The sequence below is a fragment of the Pipistrellus hanaki genome (assembly GCF_964339955.1).
Source record: "Pipistrellus hanaki genome assembly, chromosome: 10".
Lineage (NCBI taxonomy): Eukaryota > Metazoa > Chordata > Mammalia > Chiroptera > Vespertilionidae > Pipistrellus > Pipistrellus hanaki.
The window spans coordinates 61,630,538-61,654,930 of record NC_140512.1 but is presented as its reverse complement, the minus strand read 5'-3'; the positions used below and the strand labels follow the sequence as shown (position 1 = coordinate 61,654,930).

The window sequence follows — 24,393 nt, the reverse complement described above, 5'->3', positions numbered from 1 at the left end:
CAAGCCCAGGACAGAGGCCTCCAAAGAAACCGACCCCACAGGCCGTGGTCGCAGGCTCTGAGCCTCCAGACAAGTGAGACAGTGCATCTCAGTTGTTTGAGCCCCCAGCCTGTGGTACATGGCTATATCCACAGCCCTAGGAAACTAGGACAAGGGTGTGTTTTTAATCCTTTAGGATACCCAGAGGTCTTCACCACCTCCTCTGGGGTGAAATAGGCCTGATATGGAGGAGGAAATTTAGCATGCAACAAATCTAAAATTTGCAATGCTTGTACATTCTCTATCTAAGTGGAACTCCTTTTCCTACCATTTAAGAAAAAAAAAAAAAAGTGCTTTGTTTTTTAACCTGTATTATCATGGTCTACATCACAACCCGCCCCCCTCCAAAATAAATAAAATAAAGAACTCTGGGCACCTTCTACCCAGGGCAGTAGCTAAACACAGCTTCCTATAAATTCCCTAATGCTTTACTTATTTTTGCTGCATGTTGTTTTTAGTACAAATGAACAGTAAACAAACAAAGTCAGGACACATTTCAATAAACAGGAAATCTGTGTTACAATGATAATGGTCACCATCCCAACAGCTCGAACACAAAGGGCCAGATTTGGAGATTATCTGGGACTTGAACTTCTGCCCATATTCAAGCCAGAGTAACTGAGCAGAGAGCTGGTTATCCAGCGTGGAAGACACTGGCCCTCCAATGCTGTGTGGCCCAGCGCTAAATAAAATGGAAGGAAACGGATATACTTGGTCATCTGGAAATGTCACTCCTGTCACAAGGAAACTGCTTGGAAGAGAAGCTTGGTTTGAAGCAAGATCAATGGTTAAGTTCAAGTCACCAGACTTTCAACATCTAAATATATAATCCCCATGTGAGCAGATGCTTGCATGTAGTGCTATGTGGAAGTTAGGTAAGAAAAGCTAAAAGCCCCTGTACTTTGTAATGTTATTGCTAATAACCATAAGCTAAATAAAATCAAAGTTATCTAATCTTCTCAAAAACTCTAGGAGGTATTTTATTATTCCCACTTTACAGCTGAAACTGAAGCTAAGGAGGTAAATTATAGAAGCTCATGAAATAGTAAGCAGGAGAGCCAGAATTTTCCTGACTAGAAAGCTCATGCCTTGAACAACATATTGATTCTTAATTCTCCAGTGAGAATGGCCATTTGTAGTTTAAATGATGTTTAAAATACGAATAGCTCTAAAAGTGATGAAAAAGTAATCTATTCAAAGTGAAGGTGGATATTTACTAACTCATGAAAAGGAAACTTCACAGTAGCTTAGTAAAAAGGCTTTTAAAAAAAATGAAACTACAGAGAAGCATGTGAAATGTAAAGGAAATGGTATACGTGGGAGGCAAGCAGAATCTGGCTTTCCTTAAGGTATTTCTCAATAAAGAATCCCACCGACGGTCACTGAATCTCAGGCTTAACTTTTCAGCACAGAGAATGTGACCAAGGCCAAAGCTTTGAACATTTGTTTTGAAAGTAAGCCATTTATTCTATACCAGTGGTCAGCAAACCGCGGCTCGAGAGCCACATGCGGCTCTTTGGCCCCTTGAGTGTGGCTCTTCCACAAAATACCACGGCCTGGGCAAGATTATTTTGAAGAAGTGGCGTTAGAAGAAGTTTAAGTTTAAAAAACTTGGCTCTCAAATTTCAATCGTTGTACTGTTGATATTTGGCTCTGTTGACTAATTAATTTGCCAACCACTGCACTCTACCCTTCACCTCAGCAATGGTAGCACTTACCTCTCTCTGAAAAAAATTCCAAGCGTGCGTAAGCCAGCGGTATCTAGGTAAGCCATAATTCGTCATTCTGGCTTTCAAAGTGACTATGTCTGACCACTGTACTGGAAGCTGAAGATGAAAAACAGAATATCAGCAACTGTTAACACAGAGACACACAGACACACTCAGACACTCACAGATTCACAAACTCGGTCACTCGTAGTCTCATACACATACTCACACATACCTGGAATGTGCTATAATTGACAAGTACTTTATATTTATTGTAGCCTATGTTAACTCAGAGCTACTAAATACTTACTGCACAATCTCTGCTTGTAGGTTTTTGTACTAAATGTAAAGGTATGTCTTATAAAGCAAAGTATTGCCAAGTCAGCTAATGCCAGTATTGAGCTCCAGATGATGGTATTAACATAAAGGGGGGAGAATCAAAAAGACAAAAAGCTCAACTCAAGGAATAAGTTTGTGAACACCCTTTCAAAATTTGGATTTCAGAGGCATGCTGGAGTTCTAGAAAGATTAGTTCCCAAATCGAAGCATTGTCTGTGCTTCTATTCTCAGATCACCTAGCACCGTGTTCCTTGACAGAATGTTTAATCGTGCCAGAGCCTCCGGTACACAGCACAACACCTGACCAGAAATCAAGTCAGCACAACTGTGGGAATGGGGCCCACACATCCCCATCCCATGGCATGTGCAGAGCTAAAGTGGCTTTCTGGAGGCTGGGCAGACATCCACATCTGGCCTATGGTGTCATACAGACCAGGCTTAGACAAGCAAACTTGACACTCACTCAAGAACTGGATCACTTGGAAATCTTACTTTAAAAAATAGTGATATCAATAGGGTAAGTTTAAAAATTCCTGATCACAGACATTCTTCATTTCACGCCCTCCCCCCCCTGTTAATTTTCTTTTTTATGACTTGGAAATGCCACGGTACAAAAAAAAACACCCCAACATTTACTTGGGCACACAACTGTGTTCCCTACATCACGGCTTAGTGTTCATGTGGTTTCAACAAAGCTCAAGGTGCTAACCAAAGCGCAAGCTACTCACTATGAATTATTATTGCCTCCTATTCTTTTGAGCATAAAATACATGAAAGTGAAATGAATTTTCCAGAAATTTATCATCTGACCTAATATCACTGACAGATATATATATATATATATATATATATATATATATATATATATTTTTTTTTTTTTTTTTTTTTTTTTTTTTTTTGAGAGAAGAAATAACGAATAAGAGGTGACAATGTATGGAGAAAGAATGGAGAAACAGACAGTCTGGTGTCAAATCTTTTGATTTGGTGATTAGGACAGTGTCATTTTTAATGTTATTTTCCAAAATAAGTATAAATTGTTTCTCCCTTTTGGCCACAATCAGTCTTGAGACCAAATGTGGCAAGAAACAGAGAAGATCATTGAAGTTCTGGAATAAAGTACTAGGATCCGGTCCTTAAAGGAAAACACTCCTTTGCTGCCTCCTTGCATGGAGCAGCTAAGAGCACAAAGCCGTCTACGCACAGGCTAGGTTTTGTGCAATTTGGCAGCTAGTAAACTTTAGGGGCACTTTTCATTCACACTGCTGTTAGTGAAAAAACAAGTTAAAAACATGTAAAAATTGCTTACTTTTACACAGGCCTTGCTCTATCCTGGTGAAGGATAGATTAATGGAGAAGATTACCATAAGCAGAACCGTGATGTATTCCATCAACTGAAATGACAGTCTGGACCCACCTACTACCACTGTGATACTTAAAAGATATTTGCAGATGGCCCTTAACAGAATAGAAGACAGTATCTAAACAGTAAGGATAAATTCCTTTCGATGAACTAAAGTTTCTTAAAATTATATTAGAACCAAAATATTCCCATTCAAATACATTAAATTAATCCATTTCAAACTGTTTTAACTTAGAAGATTTACCAATATTAGTATGGCATAAACACCGTAGAATCATTTTTAAAATCCAGAGAAAGTAAACTTATCTCTAAAAATCCTTTAGTTATCCAAAACAACTCAATCAAAAGCTGAGGTGAGGGGATCAATAATTAATTATACAATTTTCTATATTTTTGCTTGAATGTCAAAGAGACAGATGCATTTTTTAAAAACAGAAGAATTTTAAGAGACCATCTCTTTATCATTAAAACACAAAAAACGGAACCCCTGAAAACAACTAGTTTTTCACCCCCTTACATATGCAAAGTTTCTAGGATAAGAAGTGAAAATACGATTATTAAAGATAACATGAATATTCCTATTTAATAGATTTCGTTTTCAGAAAGTTTACATTAAATTACTTGGAATCTGTCGATTTTTCAATTTTCATAGAGAAATATAATTACAAGTTCTCTCTTCTTTCTGGGAGTTGTCACACATTGGGGACACTTCAGGGAGCTTTTCAGAGGGATTCAGAGTAGAGGCAGTGTCAAAGCATCATTTACATATAAATTGGAGGATGCAGAGAACCAACTCTTCTGCAATTACCATTTAGTAATCAAAACAGTGTCACCGCAGATTCAGCATAAAATCTTTAATAACTGCATCAGTACCATAAACAACTTCAATTTTCTTACACAGCTGCCGAAATGCCTCTCTCAAACAAATGCAAAATGATCTGCCTCTCTGCTTAAGAACTCTTACATTTTAAAGAGTTGAAGACTCTATAGGGAAACTGTCACAAATGCCCATGCCCAGTCCTCTGCCCCTTCTCCCTCTATTCTGATTTAGCAAACCTGGCCTCGAGCCCTAGAATGCATAGTTTTGAGAATCACCTTGAGTGACTCCTGATAGCCAATCCGAGGACTCCATGTTGAAAAGCATCATCTTACTGGAATTACCCTGACACTTAAGTGGGGAAATCTGGCCAGCCACCATGAAAACAGCCAGCAATCACAGGCATGCAGGGGTGTAAACCTACCAACGTCCACCAATAAAGTGAACAAATGGTAAGTAATAATGGCCCACATGAGCAAGAGTGAAGTGCACATGGTTAAAGCAAACATGACTGCTAACATCTTAAGACTTTGAAACTCTTATTCTTATCCATTCTAATCCTATCTAATAAAAAAGTAATACACAAATTGACCATCATTCCAGCACACAAGATGGCTACCACAAGATGTCCAGCAGGAGAGGGCAGTTGGGGGTGACCAGGCCTGCAGGGAAGGGCAGTTAGGGGCAATCAGACTGGGAGGGGAGCATTTAGGCATCAATCAGGCTGGCAGGAGAGTGGTTAGGGGGTGATCAGGCTGGCAGGCAGAAGTGGAAAGGGGTAATCAGGAAGGCAGGCAGACAAGCAGTTGGGAGCCAGCACTCCTGGATTGTGAGAGGGATGTCCAATTGCCCATTTAGGCCCAATCCTACCAGGCTCAGGCCTAAATGGGCAGTTGGTCATTCCTTGAGGGGTCCCAGATTGGAGAGGATACAGGCTGGGCTGAGGGACATAAGCCTCCCACACACACCCCCACCCCCACCCCCGTCCCTGTGCACAAATTTCGTACACTGGGCCTCTAGTATAATTGTAAACATTGGTCCCGTGGCAAAAATAAAAGAGAGAAAAACTGAAGAGTTGTTTCCATGTAGCCAAGTGTCCAACTGTAAGAATGTTTCTAGGCTGGAGGAAACACAGCAACTCTTCTTGAAGTGGATGATGGCTCAGCGTGGGGCCAACAGGGGGTGCATGCCTCCCAGTCATGGGTGAACAGCTTTTTATAAGGCTTTTGGGCAGATTTTCACACTTTCTTAAACTTGTTGCAAATAAGAATCTTTCCGAACTATACACTCCAAAATTGGTAAAACTACTTTAAAACATATATTATTTTAAGTCTAATATATCCATGTTTAAGCAATCTGTGGAATTAAAAACACATATCAGAGTACACCAAATAAAATATTGCAAATTAGGGTTGGAGCTATGCTTTAGACACAGAAAAGACGGTGTTACTTTTCAGAAGGACTGGGACTGCATGCTGTTATATGGTATAAATATTCAAATCAAGAACCAGGTGCCTAAATTACTCCAAAGGATCTGACCTATAAGGCTGACCTGGATATAGTTTCAGATTGTGACTGTATCCCATTTTGAACTCACCATAATTTCCTGCTCATATGTCCAAACACCACAAGCCAGTTCCACACAGAAAATGACAAGCAAACTTCCAAAATACTGTGGAAAAACAGAAAATTAATGCTGTTAGAGTAGAGTCAAAGTCAAATGTGGTCATCTGAGACAAGCTAAATAGTACTTAGTGCTGTTTATCCAGGGAAAGAGAGAGGCACACATCTGGGAAGTTCCCTCAGGAACAGATGGGGGAAATTTCAGCAACTCAGAGACATCTGCAGACAACACTGAATATCCACCTAGTGCTCTATTCATCAAATACTTTCCTAATTTTTTTTTATTAATCTTAGTCCGAGGATAATTTTCCATTGATTTCTAGAGAGAGTGGAAGGGAGCAGGGGAGACAGGGAGGTAGAGAGAAACATCGATGTGAAAGAGACACATCTATTGGTTGTCTCTCACATGCACCCTGACCAGGGTCAGGGATCGAGCCTGCAATCAAGGTGCATGCCCTTGACCATAATCGAACTCGGGACCCTTCAGTCCACAGGCCAATGCTCTATCCACTGAACCAAACTAGCTAGGGCTCAAATACTTTCATAATTAATTCATTCAAAAACCTTGTGAAATGGATAGATCTACCTCATTTTGCAAACAAGAAAATCAATGCAAAAAATAGATAACGTGAGTTGCTCACGAATGTGCATAGTAAATTTTGGAGAAGCTGCCAGCCATGTTCTCTATTGTACACCTTGTCATCTCCAGTTGTGCAGATAACTTTACAGAAGTAGTAAAAGTGTGAGAAAGAATGGGGTTCTCTGAGAGTTCTGTGCACTAATTTCACCAGAAAGAAAACAGTGCCACTGTTCTCGAATCTTCCACTCTGGGTCAGAATGGGAGTACCAGGTTGTGATTGATTATTTCCTTTCACTGGAGTGGCAACTCCCTTAAGGCCAGGAACTTTGTTGTGTTCCTCATCACAAAGCAGCAGTTCCATAAAAGCATAAATGCAGACAGAGCAGATGGCCATGTGGTCAGGGACCGGGAGCTCCCTGGGGCTGGGTGATCGGGAGAGGCCTGTTCATGAAGGGAACCTTTAAGGTGAATCCGTAATGACAAGGAGAGGGTGATGCTGTGATGACGTGTGGGAAAACAACCAGGAAGAGGCAATATCAGAAGCAAGGCCACCTTTCAGTGTGAGCTAGTCAATCAAGAACTCAGTGGTACCTGGGTGGGAAAGGTACAGGGCACAGATTTACTTGACCTTACAACAAATTAAATCCCAAATGTAATTCAAAGAAAATGTGTTTTTTGTTGCAAATGATGCTGCAGCTTCGTGGTCAGAGGTCTCTGCTTCATTGCCACTGCATTCGCCTCAAACATCCTGTCTTCTAATTCCAAGGAAAACTTTTAATATAGCATACACAGCTCAAATGCATTTATGCTTACATTTTCTTATTTGTGTGTTTGTGTTTTTAGAGAGAGAGGAAGGGGGAGAGAGAGAGACACACACACATGGACTTGCTGTTCTACTTTTATGCATTCATTGGTTGACTCTTGCCTGAGCCCAGACCAGGGATTGAATGAACCTGCAACTTTGGTGTATCAGGACGGCGCTCTAACCAACTGAGCTACTCAGCTAGGGCTGCGTTTCCTTTTCCAGTGCCCTCTGAGTCCTAGATAAAGGCATCCTCGTGTTGGTTATTGCACAAAGAGTCACTCTGCCATTAATTGGTTTAAGGCTGGATCTAATTGAGGCATCTATGAGGCACGGTACTAACCCATCGTTTTAATAAAACAAAACTAACCAAGAATTAAGCTACAGCTCCGCTGAGCTTGGATGTGTACATATGTGTCATATTTCACTACGAAACCACCGGTTGTCTTCAACAGTATTGGGAACATGTATACACAATTCTGGTAATGTGTCTCTTATGTTTCTTACTTTCCCAGCACATGTGGTTTCATGAGAGGATCTGTATCAACCTAGTTTGCAGATCTGTTCTCTTCTCTCTTCTCCTTACTGCTATCCTACTAGAATGTCGTAAAGAGCTCTGAATTTGGAGTCAGAAGATTGAAGTTCAAATACAGCTCTGAAACACACTCTGTGACCTTCTGGCAAAATCATTATACTGCCCTGGCATCAGTTTGCTCATCTGTATAATGAAATAAAAAATAAGGCCTTCTCTACTGCTATGAAGGTTGATTTGAAAAATGGGAAAGTGCTTTGAAAAAATTTAATCCTCAACCAAGGTCATTTCTCTATTTATTTATTTATTTATTTATTTATTTATTTATTTATTTATTTATTAAAGCGAGAGTGGAAGAGAGAGGAAAAGAGAGGAAAAGACAGAGACCAAGGTCATTTCTTTATTTATTTATTTATTTATTTATTTATTTATTTATTTATTTATTAAAGAGAGAGTGGAAGAGAGAGGAAAAGAGAGGAAAAGACAGAGAGAAATATCACTCAATTGATTGTCTCCTGCATGAGCCCTAACCAGGACCTGGGCCAAGGAGGAGCCTGCAACCAAGGTATGTGCCCTTGACCAGAATTGAATCTCGGACCCTTCAGTCCACAGGCTGATGCTCTATCAAACCAGCTAGGGCTGAAAATTCATAAATTTCAAAGTTGTGAAGTATTATATCAACACCGTTCTGAACTAGTCTGTGACACACAATCCAATATTAACTAGTCCATTTCTCCCGGACTTAGCCTTCATGTCCAGCGGTATGCCACGGTTTCTTCCTCGTCATTATTTTCCAGTATTTAATCTCCTGTTCTTTACCGTTTTTGCTTTATTCCATCTCCCTCGTATCAGGGTTTCTCTGCTGGCTGCACATCAATCCCGGGAGACTTCGGCGTCTAAGCCAGCTGGCTGCCTCCCCACGAGTCTCGGGCTCCCTGATCTGCCAGACCACCAGTTCTGACTGGCAGATAGCCTATCCTTAAACATCATTTCATCCCGGTGTCTAAACAGTAGCTGTCACACAGCAGGCGTTCAATAAATGTCAGTAGAAATAATGATCAGCTTACCAACTGAAGAAAAGAAAAAAAAAATACACACAATTTCAGCTTTCCTTGAGTTTCTCTAAATGAGAGTTTCCGGTTATCCTTTGACTCCCCAGGACTTCTGCTTACACATTTCTATTTTAAATATTGCCTCTGTTTTGCTATGGGAAATATATGATGATAATTTACTGTTCCTTTAAGCATTTAAGACAATTGACACGGCTAAAAAAAAGAAACAAGCCGAAACCGGTTTGGCTCAGTGGATAGAGCATCGGCCTGGGGACTGAAGGGTCCCGGGTTGGATTCCAGTCAAGGGCATGTACCTTGGTTGCGGGCATGTTCCCAGTAGGGGGTGTGCAAGAGGCAGCTGATCGATGATTCTCTCTCATGGATGTTTCTAACTCTCTATCCCTCTCTCTTCCTCTCTTTAATATATATATATTAAAGCTAATCTTAAAAAAAAAACACAAAACACCAATATACAGGCTCCCCATATTTCCCAGGTTACTATTATCTAAACTTACTTTAAACAAATGAAGACTGGAAAAGCATGTGCTTAGACAAGGAAATGAAAATGCAATTATTTGCATTATACACTCTTTTATTTGCTTAAAATATTATTCAATACTGAGTTCCTTAAAATAGCTAAGTTCTCCTACTGTAATTAAAGTTAAATTTGTGTTATACAAAGAAGTTTTATTCCTAAACATAATGTTCATTAAAATGTAATCAAATCAGGCAAGCTGATAATAGGATACAGGCCCAAAATGATGTAATTAATTTGTGATTTTTTCCCCCCATCAAATCTCTCAAGCTGAGAATAATTAATTTTAGTTAAAATGCGAGGGCCCTTGCCCTGGTCTAGCGGTTCAGTGAGTTGGAGCTTCATCCCGTACACCAAAAGGTGGAGGGTTCAATCCCAAGTTGGGGTGCTTATGGGATGGAGGCAATGGTTGATGTTTCTTTTTTTCTCTCTCTCTTTTTCTCTGTCCTTCCCATCCTGCCTTCCTTTTCTCTCTCAAATCAATAAAAACGTATCCTCAGGTAAGGATGAAAAAAAAAAGAGTGCCTCACTGGGTTAGATAATAGGAGATTTTATAAAACACTGTATGTGAAATTGGTTTGTTGATTTTTTTTTTTTTTTAAACTATACAAATGGAAGAACACGGGCTCTGAAATAAAAGAGACCTGGCTTCAGACTCTGGCTCCTCATAGGCCAATTGGATGACCTTGAGCAAACCACTAAGCCTCCGTTTCCTCCGGTGTAAGATGAGAATGTTAAAGCTGCCTTGCAGTGTTGTGCTAAGGATTCAGGCAGGTCAGGTGCTGTCTCATGATAAGCACGGCCTAAAGATAACCGTTATTAACCAGATGACAGCATCTGTTAGAATATAAACTCCATGAGGACAGGAGGTATCCTGTAATGCCTTAAATACCGTACTGAACACACACCCTGACATAGGGCACATACCCAGTGCGCATTTCCTGAGTAGATGTAACTATGATCGGAGGTGGTGAATAAAACTCTTCATCTCCACCTAAGACTATCAGCGTTGTTCTCACTGAAGCACAAGGAAAATCCCCGTCCAGTGCAAACATAGCTGGTATTCTTTCAAAACATCTTTATTGGGAAACTAAAGCAGGAAGGGTGTGGAGCGTGTGGAATCCAACTTTTTTTATTAAAATACTGAAGTCCATTCGTCTGATATTTTAAACTAAAGTTGACCAAAGAAATGGCAAGAATGGCAAAGGCTACCAGTATTGTCGCCTGCAAGTATCTGAGGAGAAAGGGAGGGGCATGAAATTTCACTTTCCTATGGAAGCCCCTCGTGACTTGTAGGTAAATTCATCCCCCAATAGAAATAAAGGACATTCGTCACCGTTACTGAATGTTTCATCTTATTCTATGCGTGCAGACAAAATAGGAAAATCTCAAGGAAGTCCTTCTTAAAGGAACGTTTATTTATAAAAATGATTGGGTTCCCTGTCACTCCCACACCCAGGATTTTCTAATAGAGAAAGCAGATTAAACACCTCCCCTTGTCCTCTGTCCCTCTAGAATTTTGTTCTGTGCAAAACATAAAACTGAGTCTCAGGATTGGGGACAGAAGATACAGTAGAGGATAAACTACAGAGAATTGAAGTTCAAATTTACATACCTTTTTCCACAAAGGTTCAAAACTCAAATCATACTAAAATAGCATTGGATTTCTCAATAAAAATATTGGAAGCTAGAAGACAGTGAAAGAGGTTTTTCAATATTCTGAGGGAAAAATGACTTCTAACCTATAATTCTATAGCCATCAATGTGAACACATAGGCTATCTAAAGCCATTCTTAGGCATACAAGCTTTTTTAAAAAATCTACCTCCTCCATTTGCTTTTTCAGGAAACTACTGGAAGATGCTTCCCTAAAATGAGAGACTAAACAGAGGACAATGGCTCTGATACCAGGAAACATGCGACCTAAAATAGGAATGAGGCCAAAGAAAATCCCAGAATAAAAGTGTGATGGGCAGCTATGCTGGCAGAAGCAGAGCAAGGAGGATAGCCCCTTGCAGAAGGTCATCAGGGCAAAAGGCCAGGAGCCTAGCAACAAGCAAACTGGGAAATCAAGAATTCACCCCAGGGTAACCTTTCCTTCACTAGCAGATCCCTGGTCACGCAGTTCGACCCTCCTCTGGGCATGTTGCTAGTCATTTGGTAAATGCACTGGAAGAGGAACAACTGAAGATCGGCCTCATGGGACTCCCATACAGACCTTTGCACCACTCCCTTTGAGAAGGCAAGTTGAGAGCAGATACTCCCACAACCCCCCTTCTTGGCTGCACCTCTGTAACCACGCCCCTGGCTGGCTTCTTGGCAGATTGACAGTGAGAAGCAGGGGAGGTCTGTGTCCTGCACCCATGGCACTCTTTCCCCCTCGGTCCAGGGCTTTCCCCTAGGCCAAATAAGGACCCGAGTGCTCCGTCTGTAGCCTAGGCAATAGGCCTTCGGGGTGAACTTCGAAGGGTGTAGAAAGACCAGGAAATATCTGGAAGCTTAGCATGTAACATAGAAAGAATGTGTAGAATGTGTATGTACGCCATATCTGTGAGACAAAGAGCCCAGCGGTATATAAGGCCAATCCCGCTGTTCGGAACTCAGCCTTTGGAGATGACTCTGATGGGCCGGCACCAGTGCGAATCAACAGTCCTTTTCTGAACCTCCGAGTGCGAGTGCATATGGTTTGTAGCTTCTGGTGGACCTGATTTTTGCCTTTATACCCGAAGCATTAACCCCTAGGGATGACATCTACACCTCAGTGTGTTCCAGCTCCAGGCAGAGAAAAAGCAGCCAAACCAGGCAAATGATACCTTGAATCTGCTTCATCAACTAATGACCTGTTTGCTGCCCTGGTGTGACAATCAGTGCAGACCAGGACCCTGAAAAGACACATCTGGAAAGCTGATGAATATTCTACTGAGACCTCCTCCAGAGACCTCCAGGTACACAGGACCAAGCACACATCTTTCTTCTGCCTTTGTAACTTTATTTTCTGAGCCCATTTCTTCTCTGACTCACTTTTTCTACCTTGTGTGTCTCTCTAGATAAGCTTTCTTTTATAGTTTGAGTCTTGACTTTGAATTCTTTCTTAGCCAAAACTCAAGCACAGAGGTTGCTGAGCCAAGATCTGCCAGTAACCTTCTAGTACCCCTTTGCAGCCCTAGGAAGTAAAGGAATAGCTCAGGACAGCAACCCTTCAGCAGGCCTCGACTGGAGCAGGTCTACAACGCTCGGGGAGAGGAAGCTCTTGGAAAAATCATCAATAAAATGCCCGAAATATATGAAAATATAAGGATGAAACTTACCCTGGGGGAATTTAAGAGTTTGAATAAACAGAAATACATAGAAAACAGGAATGTTAATTCCAAGAAAAAGAAAGTATTACTTCAGAAAAAAATTATAACCAGTCCTTTGCCTAGCCCAGAGGTGAACAGCATTTGCATGGTCAGGATCAGGTAAACACTGATCCAACCAAAATGATGATGTGTCCGTGTTGAGGTGAGATGGGAAGTCTGCCCGGGAGAGGAGGGAATAAAGGCAGGAAGGGGCCAGTTCTTCATCTTTATGTGAAGTCAGCACATGGTGCTTAAAACTGAAAATTAATTAAATGAGAAGAGTTACATAAGTATGTGCTTTCGAGGGAATCTGCTAAAAAAATTGGAAGTGACTGTGTCTTAGGAGTGGAACTGTTAGGGGTGAAGGACTAATACTTCTCATAATAAGACTTTTAGAACGAAATTAACTCTAAATTATGTGTATGAAGCACTCTGATAAAAGTTTAAAAAAAAATTTAAAAACAAACAATAGCCTCCCTGATGCCTTCATACCAAAGAAAAAAGGTTGGTAGCCGAAGGATGTTATATATATTTTATGTAGAAAAAGTTATTCAAAATGGCTGAAAATTATAAGTAGCCCAATTATGCTTCATGGTTATTAGGACTATAGAGGGTGGATGATAACTGGAAACTTTATGCTCAGAAATCATCATCCTTTTGCTAAACTTTCTTTTAGAAGCTCAAATTAGGAGCGCTATAAAGAAATAAACAAGTGTATATTTAAATGTAATTTATAGACCATCCAGAGGTCTCTTTCACCAGACCCTGTTTGGAAATTTGGATCTTCCCTGAAATGTTGCTCATTTAAAACTACACATACAGTCTGCTAAGATCACTGTGGGGTGAATTATTTCCCAGGGTAGTTCACTTAAATCACAAAATTATAAAGCTTACGATCGATAATTCTCTCTCATCATTGATGTTCTATCTCTCTCCCTCTCCCTTCCTTTCTCTAAAAATCAATCAAAACATATTTTTAAAAAATTTGAACTTAGAATTCTATCTTACATGTGGTTTTGTTCAATGATGAAGACCTGAATTTTAATTATTGGCAGAAAAGATATATATATATGGTGAGGCAAAAATAGGGTTATTGTTGTTCATATGGAAAATCCTATCTAATAAAGAGAGAATATGCTAATTGACCATCATACCATTGCAAAAGATGGTAACACCCACAGCCAATGAGGGAATATGCTAATTGACTGTCACACCCTCAAAGATGTTGGTACCCACAGCCAATAGGAGGGAATATGCTAATTACTATGCCCTCAAAGATGGCAGCGCCCACAGCCACAAGATGGCAGAGCTCATTCCCTTCAGGGTGGCAGGCACATGGCAAGGCCTCCATACTCCCCCAGTGCCCTCAGCCCCCAGCCACCCAGGGCCGGCCCAAGACGCAGACAAGCCTCGGATTGTGGCTGCTCAGCTGCCCAGGGCCAGCCCAAGGCACAGGCAAGCCTCGGATGACAGCTGCCCAGCTGACCAGGGCCAGCCGAGGTGCAGGTAACCAGGGCTGGCCGACCAGTGGCAGCAGCAGAGGTGTGATGGGTGCATTACCTTCCCCTGATCGCCGAGTCACCTCCCACCACTGAGGGCTCCCAGGCTGTGAGAGGGGGCAGGCAGGGTTGAGGGACCCACCATCCAAGGCATGAATTTTCATGCACTGGGCCTCTAGTAACACAATAATGAATAAATAATAACATAAGAATAAACTCTAAATTATATGTATTCAAAATTGTTAACCTATTTTTGCCCCACCTGTATGTAATCAAGCATTATGACTATATCAAATTTAAAGTATGTAAAATAGCAATATTCTTATCCTATAAAAAAAAAAGCCCAGCAACCAAATGGCAGAACAACCAGAACAACCAGTCGCCCAGTCACTATGATGCAAACTTACCACCAGGGGACAGACACACTCAATTTAAGAGCTGCCCCCTGTTGGTCAGTGCACTTCCACAGTGGGAACACCGGTTGGCTGACCAGGATGAGCAGTGCTCTCACAGCAGGCCAATTCCTGCAGGCCACGCATCCCACCAGTGCACAAATTCCCTGAACCACGTCTTTAGTGTGTATGTAAGTGTATATGCAATTGTGTGTATGAGTAAATACACACAGGTATGGATGCCCAAATCATTTATTGTGCAAGAGGTTCATATATAGTATTTACTTTACTCCTCAAAAATATTACATAAAATATCAAAAACTCTATTTTGTTACGAGAGGAAACGGAGCTAGGTGCTTCCATCCATGATTGAGAGACAACAGAATACCAAGTTGTTCAGGGCACAGGTTTGGGAACCAAGCATCTGGGATTCGGATTCCAGCTCTACCACTTCATAGGTGGCAAACCTCTTCACCGTACTGTGTCTCATCTATAGAATAGGGACAACGTAGTGCCAACTTCCCAGTACAGTTGGGAGAAGTTGTTAATGAGCCAATACATTAGAGCACACATAATATTGGCTGGTGCCGTGGCTGGCAAACCGTGGCTTGCGAGCCACATGCGGCTCTTTGGCCCCTTGAGTGTGGCTCTTCCATAAAATGCCACGGCCTGGGCAAATCTATTTTGAAGAAGTGGCATTAGAGAAGTTTAAGTTTAACAAATTTGGCTCTCAAAAGAAATTTCAATCGTTGTACTGTTGATATTTGGCTCTGTTGACTAGTGAGTTTGCTGACCACTGGGCTAGTACATAGCACATATTATATTAGGAATGTTGGTGGTGGTGTTAGCAACACATCACAGTTCATCATGTACACCCCATCTTCTGGGCACACATGCAATACGTGTTCATGCAGGTAGTTATAAAACCTTTCTTGTCTTTGAACTAAGGAGGAATGACCTAAAACCCCTATATTCCCATCTTTAATATTTTCTGGTAGGGAAAAAAAAAAAAAAAAGACTTCCAATAATATTAAGACTCTAAGGATGGCTAAAAATATTCCTTTATTTTTTTCCTTCCTCCTAATACTTCTAGCTAAAGGCACAAATGCTGCTTTAATTGCTATGTCGAAATCCTCAACAATTATATCAACAATTCCATCTTTTGTTTGTAGGTTTTGAACTTATATTAAGTGAGTCAGAACAGCTTCCTTTAAAATTGATTTAAAAATTAACTTTTGCCGGGACCAGTTAGGCTCAGTGGATAGAGCGTCGGCCTGGCAGACTGAAAGGTCCTGGGTTCGATTCCGGTTGAGGGCATGTACCTTGGTTGCAGGCACATCCCCAGTAGGGGGTGTGCAAGAGGCAGCTAATCAATGATTCTATCTCATGGGTGTTTCTGACTCTCTATCCCTCTCTCTTCCTCTCTGTGAAAAATCAATAAAAAAAAAATATATATTTAAAAATTAACTTTTGTTCTTATTACATCTTATTTACATTTATATTTACATATAAATTCTTTATTATTTAAAGTATTGACAAAAATAGAATCAGAGGCATAGTAGCATCGAACAGACTGTACAACCAATGAGGGAAGGCAGGGGTGAGGGGGTAAAATATATTTTTATTAATTTAAGAAAAGAAGGAGCAGGAGAGAGAGAGAAAGAGAGAGAGAGAGAGAGAGAGAGAGAGAGAGAGAGAGAGAGAGAGAGAAACATCAATGATTAGAGAGAATCATTGATCAGCTGTCTCCTGCATACCCCATACTGGGTATTCAGTCTACAACCTGGGAATCCCAGGAATGGAACTGCTGACCTCCTGGTTCATTGGTCAATGCCTAAGCACTGAGCCATGCTCACTGGGGGCATTTTTCAGTTTTATAGTGAAGTATATAGTATCATGTAGCCAATAAGTGCTTAATAGTTCATTAAACTCAACTTTGATAAAAGCACTAATAAGTTAAAGTGATTTATTTTCTTTTTACATCTTCACTTCTTTATTATTACTAATCAATATTAATAACATTAATAAGAAAGTAATATTTGATTTTGCCAAAAAATACTTCATATTATTTTCACTTTGGGGAAGATAGGTTCTTTTTAATTTTCATTTCTAACTTATCAACCTAAAGAAAGCAAATAAATACATAAATCTGCCCTTAAAAAGCCACTTAATTTACTGAGGGCATATATTTATTGAGAATATTAAATTTAATAAGCAGTGGACAATATAGGAAAAAATACTCTAAATTAGTAAGCCTTAAACTGAGCCTCATTCTGTCCAGTTTCCTACCACAAATAGACAAAACAGTTGTTTTTAAACTGTTTTTTCTATATAAATGCCAACTAGGAAAGAATTTTTATATTAAAACAAAAATGTAATGTCTTTCTTGAACATCCACGTGTTTCTCTGTGCAAGCAAGCAGATAATCAACCAAGTATCACAGAACCGCCTCACTGAGAATATATTTCACTGGGAAAAGCGTAAAAGTTATAAATACTGGAAGGTGCTTTTAACCTGCTACGCTCTTAAATTATAACTAAAAACATAGATCCTTTTTTTATAACTAACATTCAACATATTTTGAAACTGCAGAAGTCAGATTAGCTTATCCTTGAAAATTAGTACAGTCTGAGATTCAACTCCCCCAAATAAAAACTATTTCAAAATATAACATTCTTTACTGTATATTTTAGTATTTTTAAAACACTGTGCCTTTTGACTCCTAGCTACATGCTACATAACCAGCACTTTTGATAAACAAGAAGTCTGATGAAAGGCCTGCCCTCACTAAGTGATAAATGGTAAACTGCAGGCTCTCCCCTGTCAAATACTGAACCCTGCAAGCTTTCAGTGCTAAGTAGGTCTATGTCAGTTGTTTATTTTGCCTTTCTCAGTGATTGGAGGTTTAAAAATATTGTATTACTTATAGTTAGTAAATAAGAGAATTCCAGTGCCAAATATTTGTACAAGATAATGGAACAGCCGACATTCTGTTAAGAATCCGCTGGGACTAAACTAACAGTCCAAGAGCCCTCGCTGCTTAAAACACACCTACACATGCCTCTGTTTTAGTCTCCTCTAGGAATGAAGTCATAGCAGATACAGGCTTTCTTCTTTCTCAAGGCCAGTATTCACGTCCTATGTCTCTCTACACAGTCTGAAAAGAAAAGGCAGCATTAAATATCCTTTCTTTTGAGAATCATAAATGGAATGAGTTCAGTCTAATTGAGAGAAAGCTAGAACTATGAACCAATTTTTGAAGAAACAAAGACTTGTAACTTCCGAGCCCACGCAGAAATTCAAGCTAAGGTAAGAAAGTACTGGTACACTGTGGTCCTTTGTTCATGCTGTGGGATTGGGCCTAAACCGGTAGTCGAACATCCCTCTCACAATCCAGGACCGCTGGCTCCTAACCACTCACCTGCCTGCCTGCTTGATCGCTCCTAACCACTCTGCCTGCCAGCCTGCTCGCCCCTAACTGCCCCCCCTGCTGGCCTGATTGCCCCCAACCACCCTCCCCTCCTGGCCTGATTGCCCCTAACCACCTCAGCCTCGGCCCCACCACCATGGCTTTGTCTGGAAAGACATCTGGAAGGTCTTCTGGAAGGTCTCCCAGCCTAATTAGCATATTACCCTTTTATTAGTATACATAAATATAGAAGAACATGTCTAAAATGTATCTTAATTTACTCCCCTTTTCAATTTTATTTCCACTGGTTATTACTGAGCCAATTTCTTGATCAAAGATGCTGGGGAAGCTCACATGACTATGTGACTGCTTCATGTGCCCTTCAGGTGCTGTTCAAGCCTTTCGGCAGAGAACTGTGTTACACCAGGTTCTGAGGGACTTAGTCAGGTGCTGCGAGTCGCCAGCATTGGTGGTCTTTATCATGAGAGATAAAGCATGAAGACTGAGGCAGTACAGTAGACAGGTCACTGCATAATCTCTGTTGCTTTGTAAGCTAGGTCTGCTTGCTTAGCCCCATCTCAAAAGATTTACAAGCGGCTACCAGTCTCTGAGGAGACTGTCTCTACATCTTATTGGACCATTCCTCAGAGTGCAAGACAGGGATCTTCATCACCAGAACCCGGGCAGGAAAGTGCCAGTAGAGAGGAGCCTTGGAAATAGATCCTGGAAACACTGCCAAAGTAACGCCAGACTTCATTCTGATCCAGAGCATGTCTCTCACTCAGGCCCGGACAAATATGGCCAGATCCCTTCCAAACATAAGGAGCCAGGAATTTATTGCAGGTACTATTATGACACCTTTTACAAGACAAAAAATATTGGGAAATTGGCAATTTTAAAAGATGATGTTTTGGGGTGTTTTTTTAAAAATATATTTTTATTGATTTCATAGAGAAAAGGAGAGGGAGAGAGTCAGAAACATCAGTGATGAGAGAGAATCATGGATCGGCTACCTCCTGCACTCCCCTCCTGGGGATCAAGCCCACAACCCAGGCATGTACCCTTGACCGGAATCAAACCCTGAACCCTTTAGTCCACAGGCCGACACTCTATCCACTGAGCCAAACCAGCTAGGGCTAAAAGATGTTCTATTAGTTAGAACAGGAACTCATTCTTTTTTTTTTTTTTAATATATTTTATTGATTTTTTACAGAGGGGAAGAGAGAGGGATAGAGAGTTAGAAACATCGATGAGAGAGAGTCACTGATCAGCTGCCTCTTGCACACCCCCTACTGGGGATGTGCCCGCAACCAAGGTACGTGCCCTTGACCGGAATCGAACCTGGGACCTTTCAGTCCGCAGACCGACGCTCTACCACTGAGCCAAACCGGTCTCGGCGGAACTCATTCTTTAATACCTGCCAATAACTTTTGCATCTATCTATGGCTCTATGGCTCTGAAAGTGTCTTCTTTTAAATCATGTTCTTTTATTTTGCCTTTGTTTTTCATGCAAGGTGTACATTTGAACTTGTGTTTGCATATTCTCCAGAATAACCACAAAGCTGTTTGTTGAACAAATTAAAGGGAAAATATTTCCTTTAAATTTTAAAAATCCATGTATACAAATATTTACTTTTCTTGTCTTTTTGATTAATTGATTCAAGCAAAAACATTTTCTTCCTAAACCAAAAGAAATAAAATAAATTTTCTTCTTAAAAGAAGAAATTATAAGAACACAACTTGATTCACAATCATGCTTAATGTTCAGGGAAAGAAAAACTGGCTGGAATAATGATAAAAGCACTAAATTCTCACCAGATCTTCCCAAACATCAGTAATACGTGCTAATTGATAGAATAAATATTTTGAATTCAATGGAATAAATCACAGAATTATTTTAAAGACATGCACTTTGTTACAACAAATATTTGAGTTATAACGATGTTGAGAAGTAGAGGCCCTTGAAGACCTGCTTTTGTAAGCAGGTCAATGATGAGTTGAAGGCACCACATCCACTATCAGTTTGTTCTCAATCAAGTTTAAGCAGTTCTATAAGGATCCTCTGATACTAATGACTAGTTTATGGGACCACCACACACACACACACACACACACACACACACACACACACACTCGCACTCCGTCTGGAAATTGCTGTAGCGTTCCAAGGAACGGCTGCTGACCTCCCTAAGGGTACCTTAGCCCAGCAGCCAGTTTCCTGTGACTACTTTAGCTTGATAATTATATTTTTGCTATGAAACCCAAACTAAACACCCCCCTCCCAAATCAACAGAATTGCATTTATAATGTACACCTGGAAAACATTCCAAAATATTAGCCTTCCCCACCTGAGTACCTTTATTACTTCATCAGAAAAGGCACATCATTAGAGTAAGAGTATGTCTTCCATTCTCTCTTCTATTATTAAAACAAAAAACAAACAACAACAACAACAAAACAAAAAAAAAATGGTTCTCCACCCTCGCCGGTTCTGCTCAGTGGGTAGAGTGTTAGCCTGTGGACTGAAGGGTCCCAAGTTGGATTTCTGGTCAAAGCACATGCCCGGGTTGCAGGCTCCCTCCCCAGTGTGGGGTGTGCAGGAGACAGCCGGTCAATGATTCTCTCTCATCACCGATGTTTCTCTCTCTCCCCCCATTCTCCTTTACTCTCTGAAATCAATAAAAATATATTTTTAAAAAAAAGTTCTCCAAATGGGAAGGCACCTTAGTCCAGAGTGGCAGGACCAGGTAGCTATTTTCTCCCAGATAAATAAGCAAAAGGCCCAGGAGCAAGCAAGAACAGACCCTGCTGGTAGGGTTACAGAGCAAAGGAGAGATCACATCACTCTTCAGCTCACAAAACTTCGAACTACAGAGTCATGTGCACAATAAGATTCTCCCTCGGTCACACAGCCCACTCTCAGCCTGCACACTTGGCACACATCTACCCATGACCTACGCACGCCTTCTCCAAACACACCCTGCGCTTCTGAGCGTTATCACTGATGTTCCTCCACTGGCCTTCCAACTCCTCAAAGCATCCTTCTCCCCAGCAAGGGCTCTTCTGGAAGCCAGGGCCCTCCTTCTGGCCACAGGGACCAACCTTCCCACTGCCCTCCCCACCACATCTCAGCTCACACTTCTCCTGTCCCTTCCTTAAAGCTTCTCTCTGGAGCAAGGCTATTGTTCCTCAGAGTTCGTTTAAAGGAACTTCAATAACACAGAGAAAACTTTTAAAATTAAAATATTTTCATTATAGAAGGCAAACCTCTCACTGTCTTATTTAAAAGTTACTAGTCCATGTCTTCAGCTAGCTGTGCAAACCCTGCACAGAACTTGGAATTTTAAAACATTTAAATTCTTGTTTCATATAATAAACACCGCATTTGTACTTAATTAAAAATAATGATTTCATTGGCAAGTATCACCTAAGAAAATTCCTATATTCATAAAGGCAGTGTTTCTAAAATGTCTTGCAGTTGTAATCATTTTAAGGAAATTTTCAGTTTTCACATTTTCAAGTTTTGAAACTAAAATAATGGTAACCTAAAGAAAATTCAGAAATAAATACTTATTTTAGAATAATTCAAATGTACTGCTTAACAAGTTGTAAGTGATACAACTTAGTATTACTAAGTGATACAACTTAGTATACAACTTAGTACAGTGTTTATACATTTTAAATAAAATTTAAATTAGTGCTTCTGTCACCTGAGCTAAATATATGCACTGAGTAGCCAGATTATTATGATCTTTGAATGCATAATAATCTGGCCACTCAGTTTATGTCCTATATAATAATAGGCTAACATGCAAATTGTCCCCTTGACAGGGAGTTCAACCAGCAGGCAGTCTGGCCAACTGCCCATGTCCCCTCCCCCTGGCAGGACCTCACCCATACACAAATTCATGTACCAGGCCTCTAATACACACACACACACACACTGAGTGGCAGATTATTATGCATTCAGAGATCATAATAATCTGGCCACGCGGGGTATATCTTAATCTGAGTACATAACCAGGGCCTGTTATTATTTGTCTTAAAAAGGGAAAAACTATATGGATGACAGTTTTGAAAATGATGTAAGATTATTAAGTTTGTAAAATTTCATGCAAAAAACCTTAACTTTAATTCATGAGCTACTGTTTAGTCATCAACTTCACTAGACACGACACATAAAGTAAATATTAAACATCATTTTTCTAAAATATTTCTCTGAAAGTTACTTCAGTCCCACACCTTCCTCTCAGGCACATTTCCCTGGCCTCTCTGTTTCTCCTCCTCATGGGCTTAAATGACTTACTTCTCTCGTCTTTTACATGTGCTATCTGTCTTCTTATTTTAACTTTGTTCATTGAGGGACACTATATCTGGAATCATCTAGACAGCTATATAATTTTAAATGAATGTCTATGTTCTGTGTTTGACAAAGGGAGTCAATAGACTGACAATGTGGAAGCAGATGAGAACACAAAAACCCTGCCCAATTGCTAGATTTGACTCCAGGTAGCATTTGAACTGGTGAGCAGCATTCACAGCTGGACAAGCATTTCAATAGCATGTGCTGATAGAGAAATACCTGGCTTTGAACTCTGCACAGACTAAGGTCCGTCACCCAATCAATGGCTATAGGTTAACATGGCTTACATTTAAGCAAAGTTATCTCAAATGAATATATGGAGAAACAGTATGTAATAACACTTGAAATGCATCCTATGATAGAGTCCACCAGATTATGCAAATGACAGAAATATAAATACTTGAAGCATTTATATTCAAATTCTAAAGTCAGCAAAAAGTCTCATGAGCACTCAAATTCTGTCACAAAGACCCAACACTAAGGCCACAAATTTCACAGGTTTGTCCTGGGCCCAAGTTACTGGCATGATATTTACTGTTAAAGACATCAGCGCACGTGCTTTTCAAAGGCATAATTAGAAGCATTCGAACAAACACCACGTAAGCAGCAGGAGTGGTCCTGGAGCTCGATTGAGGCTCTTATATAATATATTCAGAAACGAAATGTACAAACTGAGCTTCTCTATCCACGTAAGCACCTTCAGGTTCCTCTGCTTGAGATTTCTGTGAGTTTAACAACTATAGTTAACAACTGTGGTTTTTAAAAATTCTAGTCAACATGCAAAATAAAATACATACATTGGAAGGATATGTTCCTGTTATATTAAAAATGCATAAATATTGAATACTGTATTCCCAGATGTCAAGTAATATAAACATTACTGTGGTAAGCAGTTAGACAGGTATGTGCAGAGAAAGGAGTTGGGCCAGGTATAGAAGGTCACCAGGGCAGAAAGCCCAGGGCACCTAGCAACAGGCAAAACTGGGAAAACAAGAATTCACCCCCAGGGTAACCTTTCCTCCACTAGCATATCTCTTGTCATTCAGTTTAGACCCTGACCTTTCATATAGCTGGTCATGCACTTTGACCCTCCCCTGACCTTTCCCCCCAGCGCATGTTGCTAGTCATTAGGTAAATTCTCTGGGAAGGGGAACAAGGCCCTGAAGAGTGGCCTCAGGGGACTCCCATACAGGCCTTTGCACCATTACTCCCTTAAGCATTAACCCCTGAAGGTAACATCTACAGCTCAGCTGTGTTTCAGCTCCAGGCCCAGAAAAACAGCAAAACCAGACAAGTGAAGCCTTGGCTGACATCAGAATCAGCTTCATCAACTAATGACCCGCTTGCTGCTCTGGTGTGACAATCAGTGCAGACCAGGACCCTGAAAAGACACATCTGGAAAGCTGATGAATATTCTACTGAGGTCCTCCCCTGAAACCTCCAGATAAATACCCTCAAGACCCACCCACTTCAGTTCCCTCTGGAGCACGCCCACACCTTCCTCTCAGGCACATTTTCCTGGCCTCTGTTTCTCCTCCGCTCCAAGGGCCCTTCTTTTGCCTTTGTAACTTGTTTCCTGAGTTCATTTCTTCTACAGCTCACTTCTACCTCTTTGACTTTCTAAATAAAATTTCTCTTATAGTTGCCCTAAGCAGTTTGGCTCAGTGGACAGAGCACTGGCCTGCAGACTGAAGGGCACCGGGTTCAATTCTGGTCAAGGGCATGTACTTTGGTTGCGGGCACATCCCGAGTGGGGAGTGTGCAGGAGGTGGCTGATCAACGTTTCTCTCTCATCAATGTTTCTAGCTCTCTACCCCTCTCCCTTCCTTTTTGTAAAAAATCAATAAAATATATATATTTTAAAAAGATTTCTCTTATAGTTTGAGTCTTGCCTTTGAAGTCTTTCTTAGCCAGAACTTAAGTACTGAAATTGCTGAACCAACATCCATTCTGACAGCTGGTGCCTTTTTTGTCGTCACCAACATTACTATCATGTGCAGTTCTT

At 40.6% G+C, this 24,393-nt stretch overlaps 1 protein-coding gene across 4 annotated transcripts in view; it reads right to left on the bottom strand.

The window, feature by feature from the left end:
- TSPAN12 (tetraspanin 12) overlaps positions 1 to 24,393 on the bottom strand; it is a 70,341-nt gene that overhangs the window by 21,660 nt on the left and 24,288 nt on the right. For all 4 annotated transcript variants that reach the window (XM_084897020.1, XM_084897021.1, XM_084897019.1 and 1 more), the window contains 2 exons: positions 5,862 to 5,936; positions 1,758 to 1,865 (listed from right to left, as the gene is read on the bottom strand). In XM_084897020.1, the coding sequence (XP_084753146.1) occupies positions 1,758 to 1,865; positions 5,862 to 5,936 (183 nt within the window). The remainder of the gene's footprint in view (positions 1 to 1,757; positions 1,866 to 5,861; positions 5,937 to 24,393) is intronic.